Consider the following 9,329-nt stretch of genomic DNA (forward strand, 5'->3'; position numbering starts at 1 on the left):
TGCGGGTATTACATAACACCCTGTATTTTGTCTTTGTTCATCGTAACCTGGTCTGATTTTGAATTTTCTCTCCAGTCATTCCTGAAGCTGTTCAACGAAAGGATCGACGGCAAACCATCCGGCGTGATGATCCCGATTCCGCAGTATCCTCTGTACTCGGCAACGCTGGCGGAGTTTGGTCTCGCTCAGATCGGATACTATCTGGATGAGGATAACAAGTGGTCGCTGGAGATCAACGAGCTGGAACGTGCACTGAACAAGATGAAGGGCACGTGCAACCCTCGTGTGCTAGTAGTGATCAACCCCGGTAATCCAACTGGCCAAGTATTGACCCGCAAGAACATCGAAGACGTCATCCGCTTCGCTCATAAGCATCATCTGTTCCTGCTCGCCGACGAGGTCTATCAGGACAACATATACGACAAGGAGAGCGCGTTCCATTCCTTGAAGAAAGTCATGACGGAGATGGGCGAGCCGTATTCGAAGATGGAACTCGCGTCGTTTATGTCCATCTCGAAAGGTGCGCGAAGATATGATAGGATCGAGAATATAGCTAAGAGCGTTAAGAGTCGTAGAAAGCAATTTATTTTAAACGTTAAACCTTTCGCAATTTAATCAAGGGACATTGAATTCTCAAGTTATACTCGCGAGTTTATTAACTTGGTTGAAATATCGAACATCGACATTTATTTGATTTGAGAAGCTATTAAATCTTGGTTACCGAGTTGTATTCGTGAAGAAAGATCTCGGGAGATTCGAGAAATATCCTATACTGAAACATATTTTATTTTCAGGATACATGGGCGAGTGCGGGATACGCGGCGGTTACGCCGAAATCATTAACATGGACCCGGAAGTGATGAAGGTGCTGTTGAAGTCGATCTCCGCGATGCTGTGTCCCACCGTGCTCGGCCAGATCGTGATGGACGTTGTGGTGAAGCCGCCGCGACCGAACGAACCGTCGTACGAGCAATTTCAGAAGGAGAAGAGGGAAACGCTGCGTTCCCTGGCAGAGAAGTCGCAGCTCGTCGTCGACACACTCAATAGTATTCCAGGATATAAGGTGACCATAGGTCCTTTCGCCGACGAATAGCCAACGGAAGCTGCGCTCGATTATTCTTACAATGTTTCTCCTTTCACCTTTCAGGCGAATCCGCCGATGGGCGCGATGTACGTGTTCCCGCGCTTCGAACTGCCGCCGAAGGTGATCGAGGCGGCGCGTGCGAAGGGCCAGGAGCCGGACGTCTTCTACGCGTTCAAATTGTTAGAGAGCACCGGGATTTGCGTGATTCCAGGCTCGGGCTTCGGCCAAAGGGTCGGCACGAACCATTTCCGAACCACGATACTGCCGCAAAAGGAGAAAATCAAAACAATGCTCGAAGCGCTGAAGCAATTCCACATCAAGTTACTTAAGGAATACAGTTAAACAACGTATTTTCGGTTGGGAATATTGAGATTATAGAGAATAGAGATAGAAATTAATAAGGAATGACCGCCTGTGCATACTGTGGGGCTGTGCATATCCGCGTGAGGGCTAATTTCTGGTCCGAGCGCGTCGCGAACGTGAATTATTTTTATTACGATTAATAACTCATTATTGAGAGACGGTTATCGCATACGACGTTGTTATTGAGTTGAATGTAGAAATCGTCACCAAAACTCTTAAACTTGTTGTACGTAAATGTAATACGTAAATGTAAATCATTGCTGAAGAATACCTGTAAATATCCGGTAGTTATCGTTATGCCAACAACGGTCGATATTATGTAATAATCAACAAGAAGAAAAGATTAACTATTGTTGCAGCCAGGCCGCCGTACTTCTTTCTCACGCTACATCTTCTTCTTGATTCCCTATTCTTCCCCAATCTAACTTGCGCGAATTTTATCTCTTCTTTTAGACTCTTTGTTTATCACTTGCAATTCTACAACACAAGATAAAGTGTTGTGGTGCGCATATCTTCTCTCTTTCACTCGCTTCCACCGTTCAAAGTTGATTATCGTTAATTCGCGGAGGTACACGATACGAAAAGGGAGGAGGAAAATAATAAGGCACTAATTTGGCCGTGTGAAGAGGTGAGTGATCGTTTTGTTTCTACGGTCACGTTGATTTACCAAGTGCAACTATTTCTTACACTAATAATACATACACATTCTATATCGCTATGTACAGTATTTGCCATTTAAACTACTCAAAGATCCACAGCGAGCCTTTCTATCTCGTCGACGAAGAACTTCATGTCGGCCTCGGTCAGCCCCGAGTTCTGCAGCACCAGTCGGAAGAAGTTCGGCATATCTCTCAATGTCTGATACGTAATCAGCATTGTTCCGGCTCGCACCATACGTTCTTTGATTATCGGCGCGATCTGCAACGATTGAAATAGAAATAAAATGGGGATGCACTAACAAAAACTAACAAGATAGAAGGAAATAAATTAGAAATTCGAGATGTAGCGAGAACTAAAAGAATAAGTTGCATCGAAGATGAACATTTCAGTTAACAAATGTGGGAAATCAGAACGTTGGGTCGCTTCATACAGAACAAGATAAGTTCGCTTAATTTTCTAAATCCTTTTCTTTACATCTAAAATCGTCGCGTTAGAAAAACGCATTTAGATCGAGCGTTGTGCACCTTGTGGAGCGCCTGATCGAGTTCCTGACCGACCAGGTGTCTCTTCGACGGCGGAACGTAGCGGAAGCAAACGTTGGTGCACTCCGGCTCGATGAGCAGGCGCCAGCCTTCGCGCGTCCTGATGAGATCGGTGAAGTAGCGCGACAGCACGAACACGCGGTCGACGTGTGCCTCGAGACCGCGGGTGCCCTTCGCCTTCCACATGTACCAGAACTTGACAACGTCGGCGCGGCGGCCGCACTGCACGTGCCGGTCGCCGCAGTCGAACGACGCGTCGTAGAACTTGTCGTTCTGGAAGAGGTAGCTCGCTCCGCAACCGTGAGCCGCGTGTAACAAACCTGAAGATGAAAATCAACATGAAAATGCTAGAATCGGAACGCTTTTGTGAATTTTTGTAACATACTACAAGTAAGCAGATGTTTTAATTCTTTAAGATTTTGTTGTTTCTCATTTCTTGATTTGAGAACATTGTAATTTGTAGTACCATTTCGTAGATATTTTTACAAAAAAATTAATGTTTTAACGAAGATATAAAAATTTCTACAAATTTTTAAACCTAGTAAAGTTTGTACTCATTTTTATAAAATTGTACATTACATGAAATACTACTTACAATAATTTCTTGATTTGAAATCATTGTAATTTGTATTGTGTACGTTATTTCGTAGATATTTTTACAAAAAAATTAATGTTTTAACGAAGATATACATTTCTACAAATTTATATTTCAAGTGAACTTTTGTAGTTATTTATAGAAATTTTTTCCCCTAGGAAAAACAAGCCTATAGTTCCGACAAATAGCGCCACGCGTTTAGGCGGGAGATTCAAAGTCTGGGTGGAAAACTGTCGGACTGTGTATATAAAAGTATTAACAAAAGAATTACGAATTAAATAGAATATTGATGACATATAAAAGTACCCTAGTAGCACAGTGCATTGACAAAACGTTGGTTAAACATTGGCCTAATATGTTGTATCGGGCCAACGTTGAGCCAATGTTCACTGTGCTATTAGGGTAATGAAATTATATTAAACGATTAATTTATATTTTAATTGACGTAATATTAAAATTCATATGGTATTCCATATTTTAACTCTGTTAAAATCAAATCGTTGCAATTAAGGTGTCTATTAGCGCAAATTGAAGAAGGACAAAAATCTTGTATTAAATAAAATTGATACAAATGAAGAAACACGTGTAAGAAAAATAAGAAAAAAGATAAATAGGAGACCTTCGTGACGGAGCAGCAGGGTGGAACACTGCTGCGGTGCGGCGAGCAACTTGTGGGGGTTCCAGGTGACGGAATCAGCGAGCTGGATGCCGTCCAGGAGGCCGCGGTACGTCTCTGAAACGAGTGCACCGCCGCCCCACGCGGCATCCACGTGGAGCCACAGCCTGTGCTTCTTACAGACTTCCGCGATCTCTCTGAGGGGGTCGAACGCGCCGATCACGGTGGTGCCCGCGGTGGCAGACACCATGAGCGGCGCGGCGCCCTCCTCGACGGCTCGGGCGATCTGAGCCTCCAGATCGGAGACCACCATCTTGCCGCGGGAGTCGACCTTGACCAGGTACACGTTGTCGTAGCCGATGCCCAGGAACGCGGCGAGCTTCTTCACGGAGTAGTGCGCGTCCTCCGACGTGAACACCACCAGCCGCGGCATCTGCGACAATCCTGATTGCTTCAAGCTCGGGTATCTGCAATTAACAATGTCCGTGTTATTCTCACGTTTAGTTCAAGAGTAGACAAGACAATGGCCATCATTTAAATGAGGAAACCAGCTATATACATACATTATAAAGCTATTTTATAATAAAGATCTATGTAAGATATATAAATATATAATAAGATAATAATAGATTTTCTAATAATATACCTGAAAAAGTAAATAATCACCTATGGTGACGCGCCAGATTGATGGCGTATCCGTTCGCCATGGAGCCGCCTGGACAGAAGAGACCCTCGCCGCTGTGCCAGCCGATGATGGTGCGCATCTCCCGCAGCACGTCCTCCTCCATCAGCGAGAACACCGGGGACACCTCGTAGGTGTAGACAGACGGATTGAGTGCGTCGGTCAGCCATTGACCCAGCAGCCCGTACGGGTCCAGGCTGGAGAACAGCTGGTTCACGAAGTGCGGGTGGCCCGTCTTCACGCTGTACTTGATGATGTCGCGCGTCAGCGTCAGCAGCTCCTCGTGGTTGACTCCCTCGGCTGTCAACGAGAGGTCGACCACGGTGCGCAGATCGTAAGGGTCCACCCATTCGACCACGTGGTCCTTTCCGGAAGTGGCCTGTACGCACACATACGGATGAAAATTATGTTGAATCATTTTCAGGCATAACCGCCCTTTGCCTCCCCGTGGACGGATGTAAATTGGCATGATTTCCTTCTCACGCCAAGCTATCTTGCTGTTTGCAACTCCGGTAGTAGAAGATGATAGCAGAAAAAAAAGGCAAAGAGTTTATTCTCAATTTCAAGAAGTTTTAGTTTTAGAATTATTCTTAATTTCGAAATATTACGATGAATTTGCTATGTGCAATATTTAACAACGTACTTCGCTGACGAATCTTTGGTGCAAGTTGGATTCGACTTTCGAAAATGTTAAGTATTTTATGAATTATATTAAACGCCGCCGCTTTCCACGAAATGGATAACGAAATCTTGCTCGTCGTTTGAGGTCGAGTGGATTTTATTTCAACAGTACTTTAGTCTGATGTTTAGTCACATTAAGTATCTAAAAAATTACAACAAAGAAAATACAAAAAGTGTAACAGAATTTCCATTAAGGAAAACTGATTCGAGTCTCGAGGAATTCATAAACGAATTCGCAGAATACGCCGGATTTCTCGCATACGCGAGACAATGCGTTATCGCTAAGGATTGCGGTTTTTTTTCTCCGCGCTTGTCCCTGGTCGGGCATTTATAAGTGGTTTGCGTCTAATTTGCCGAGGAGCATGGCATGATAATGAGATCAATACTGGCGATTTAATTGCCGACAAGTCATTCGCTGTTACTGCAAGTTGCTCGTTAAACGGCGTAAATTCCGTCGTATCTGTGATAAATGGAATAGCATTAACATAAAAATGCACCGTGTAAAGGTCGTGGGACAATAAGCGAGTGAGGATATTACGTTTCGCATATAATATGATTTATTAATATTTCATCAAAAGAAGTTGACGGGACGTTTCGAGCTGCACGGAGTCTTTATCAGCTACAAAGTAAGTAACAATGTAAAAAGAGACACAAAATATGTCTTCTCTTATTCCTGAAGATTCTGTGCAATTCGAAATGTTTCATTAACTTTTTTTTTTATTAGACGATAAATCATATTGTACTCATATTCTTATATCTTGTAATATCTTTATTCGCTCGTTTATTGTCCTACGATCTCTCCTCTTTGCTTTGCAAGCTTGACCTTTTATAATTTATTTAGAAAATGCAATATTAATCGCGCGTCAATCATACGACATCCATGTTGGCTGTTAAGGATCTACACTGGCTATTAATCGTTTATGGCCGTTAGAAGCAAAAATATCCAGACAGTATTTTTCCAGGGACTCGCTTCTCTCTTGCAACATTGCGAAATCCCGTTCGCGATACCGCTTTTGGTATCACTGCCAATAATAATGATAACGCGATAGTATCAATCCAAGTGATAGCGTTCTCTATAGAAACAGATATGTAAATTCAAGCGGACAGAATCGAATGGAAACACCGTTCTAATATCGCTGGATGTGAAGCAGAGGTGCATACGAGAAAAATAATACATAATAAAAAATATAATATAGTGGCGAGTGTGGTGCAGAGAAATGTGCGCTGCTTAGTAAACAAATGAATGAAAAGATCTGAGTTCAAATCCGCGAACGCCGCTGGTCTTTTCGAAATTTTCCGAAGTAAAGTCGCAACCACCGAGAATACCCTGCCACACATACCCCTTTAGGATTAGCTTTTCAAATTGGACATTTTCTTCGGCAAGGTTAGCAGCCTACCGAAGATGATAAAACCAAATGCTTGAAGTACCAGAACGAACTGGATAAAACAGGCTTTAAGCTTAATACTCGAAGAAGAAGAAGAAGAAGAAGAAGAAGAAGAAGAAATATCTATTTAATACAAAAACATAAACAAATATTTTATGTATAAAATATATATTTATATGCATACATTAATATAAATAAAAAATATAATTATATAAATTAATATATATACATATAAATATATACAAATTATATATAAATATTTTATAAATTAATATACGTAACAGAACACAGTAAAAATGTAGTAAGTATGTAAAATAACGTCTCTATTCCATACTAACCACAAATCTTTTCTCTTTTTTAGTGCCACCTTCTTTCCTCATTTTTTAAAAATTATCTATTTAATAAAGTCGCGCGCATGTCTTTTGGTCTCGGAATTTCCAACGTATCAATTTCCAAAATGAATACCGTCCCATTCAATAGAGATTATCGTGCTTGTAAAAAAGAAACTAAAAGGTAAATATATTTTCTCAAAGTTTTCAGTTCTCACGTGGAACACCGCGCGCTGCAGCACGAGCTCGAAGAAGTCCCTGAAGAGCTTCTCGTGTGCATCCCGACGCGGCATGCTGCGGAAGTCCCGCTTCTCGACGCCTCTTCGTTCCTCGGTGCCGTTAGGGAGAGCCGGGGAAGCCGGGACAGCCGGGGTCGACGGGGTGTCCGTCCGCGGATGTTCCCCGGCCATCTTCCGCCGTGATCCCGCGGGTGGACCGGCTCTCTCGAGCTCCGTCCACGCCGACACGCGATCGTTGGTGATGTCCTCGTTGACGGGCATGACTGTTAAGCTCGACCGGTCGGTCTGGACGCCGCGACGACGAGGACGGTTTCCTTTATACCTATTAATGCCGACTGCGTCAACCAAGGACATCTCCCTCCAGTGCCCTCCGGCTTTTTCCCGCGGTGCGTTTCCGCCTGAGTTTCCCCCGCGCTCGTTCGCGGCCGCGCGAGGGCAGGCGGCGGGGCCTCCATTTCGGCGTTTGGAGAATTCGGCGGTCTGGGAATCCCCCGAAAGACAGGCGGGGCGCCGGGTGCGATTGCCACGGCAATCTCCTCGTCGGGATAATTCGAATCGAGGGCGCCGAATGAAGATAACCGAGCCGAGCAGTGATTCATCCGGGAAAATCTGCCAGGTTGTCCGGAGAGGATTAATAAGTGCCGCATCGACGATATCTACATTGATGAAGCTCCTGCCTCCCTCCTCCCCCCGGCGATTAATGGGGTTAATTAGTATTATATATTCATTTATGCACGCCGATATGGGAGGCCGTGCAACAATATCGCGATCTCTCGTGACCGTGACGGGGGAAAAGTAGAATCGCGAGGAGAGCCTTCGAGTCGCGTTAAACGCTCCTCCCGCGTGGTTGCAAAACAACAATGGCTCGTTCGCGTTTTTGCTTAGCGAACACCGTCCTCGTTTCGCACGCACGGAGCCAAGGACGGTGCGCGAGGTTCACAATTATTCGTAAAACTCATAAGAGGAAGTTGCAGTTCGCTGCTTTATTAAGTTATCGAATACCCGCGAGCGCGAGTATGGCAGCGGACGGCGATTTTTCCTCCACATTTCGCCACGAGCCAGAATGAGGAAAGTCCACCTTCCTCCCGGCTTTCCAATCCGGTGATTCATCTTCTGACGTCACTTTCATCTGCAATAGTGTGACTGTCGTCTCTGTAATGTCAAAGTGTAGTATATTTTGCAGTTGCCTCCTTACAGGATGCACGGCCCCGATTCGACTCGTTAATTGCCGGTAACGTCACGTATTTATATAAGTACGTATTTATTTTGCGCCGGCGAACATTGTCTCGCACGTGTTGTAAAAGAAAATATTTTCGCCGTGACCTTGCGTGCGCGCGCACGCTGCAGTCTTTTTCGAGAAATTCCAACGTCGCTGCAATTCCACGAGTTAATAATTGTATGCCATAATTGGTTTTTGCCGCGTTAATTTACCGCTCGGTTTCCCATTATATGTTTGCAAGTACTGTAGACGAGACGAAAGTTTCACACGCACTTATACGCACTTTGTGCTAATGTAAGTCCGCTGCAATTTCTGCTCGGCAGTCGACTTCTTTCCTGATAATTTTTCTACAAGTAAAAAATGTTAGCCTAATTATGAAAGATATGTTATCGATACGTTAGATTTTAAGAGTTTCTTGGCACTAGTTTCACAAGTATATCGATCCTTCGTGAACATTTTGGTATCCTTTTCTCTGCCCTAAGTACATCTAGAGGTTGTATGTACTCAAAATTAATTACTCTTCGATAGTTTCTATATTAAAATATACATATCTTTTTACGTTAAAGTTTTAAAGGTATGCATTGAAATTTATTTTAAATGTTAAATTTTAATCTTATAAGATTCCGAATTGTTTTATATAGCCTCTAAAGCATAAAACTTGATAGAAACGCAACAAATTCTTACCGCTAATTTGACAAACGGTAGTTCCAAGTTGCTTAGAAATGACAATTCTACAAAATAAGCCCGGGGCGTATTTTAATTCCGTTTTATCGTAGAAAGAGACGAAGAGAGGGGCGAGAGAGAGAGAGAGAGAGAGAGGGGGGGGGGAGAAATAGGAAAAATTTGCTATGGAGATCAGCGTATCCGCGGCTACGTTGATAAACAGATAGAGCATTAACCGTCGTTTATAAAATTAGATTACGGTTTCACGGAA

At 43.5% G+C, this 9,329-nt stretch overlaps 2 protein-coding genes across 4 annotated transcripts in view; one reads left to right on the forward strand and one right to left on the reverse strand.

The window, feature by feature from the left end:
- The window catches only part of LOC105567525 (alanine aminotransferase 2), a 13,629-nt gene extending 11,819 nt beyond the window's left edge, over nt 1–1,810 (forward strand). For all 3 annotated transcript variants that reach the window (XM_012022459.1, XM_012022458.1, XM_012022460.1), the window contains 3 exons: nt 76–520; nt 795–1,063; nt 1,148–1,810. In XM_012022459.1, the coding sequence (XP_011877849.1) occupies nt 76–520; nt 795–1,063; nt 1,148–1,426 (993 nt within the window). In that variant the 3' untranslated portion in view covers nt 1,427–1,810. The remainder of the gene's footprint in view (nt 1–75; nt 521–794; nt 1,064–1,147) is intronic.
- Nucleotides 1,811–2,058: 248 nt separating this feature from the next.
- On the reverse strand, nt 2,059–7,592 carry LOC105567527 (cysteine sulfinic acid decarboxylase). The gene is made up of 5 exons (XM_012022461.1): nt 7,156–7,592; nt 4,527–4,921; nt 3,864–4,327; nt 2,632–2,969; nt 2,059–2,365 (listed from the first exon to the last, which is right to left on the reverse strand). Exons 1-5 carry the CDS (start codon nt 7,528–7,530, stop codon nt 2,192–2,194), a joined length of 1,746 nt encoding a protein of 581 aa, XP_011877851.1. The 5' UTR covers nt 7,531–7,592; the 3' UTR covers nt 2,059–2,191.
- Nucleotides 7,593–9,329: the final 1,737 nt, after the last annotated feature.

Source organism: Vollenhovia emeryi, unplaced genomic scaffold, assembly GCF_000949405.1.
Source record: "Vollenhovia emeryi isolate VEMERY1.0 unplaced genomic scaffold, V.emery_V1.0 DF939137.1, whole genome shotgun sequence".
NCBI lineage: Eukaryota > Metazoa > Arthropoda > Insecta > Hymenoptera > Formicidae > Vollenhovia > Vollenhovia emeryi.

Bases quoted from the DNA above. Each gene is read 5' to 3' on its own strand.
- LOC105567527 (XM_012022461.1), bottom strand. From the start codon at position 7,530: ATGTCCTTGGTTGACGCAGTCGGCATTAATAGGTATAAAGGAAACCGT. The intron at 4,328-4,526 runs GTGATTATTTAC...TGTTAATTGCAG, and splicing joins AATCTGGCGCGTCACCATAG to ATACCCGAGCTTGAAGCAAT. The intron at 2,970-3,863 runs GTCTCCTATTTA...TTTCATCTTCAG, and splicing joins CCTGCTGCTCCGTCACGAAG to GTTTGTTACACGCGGCTCAC.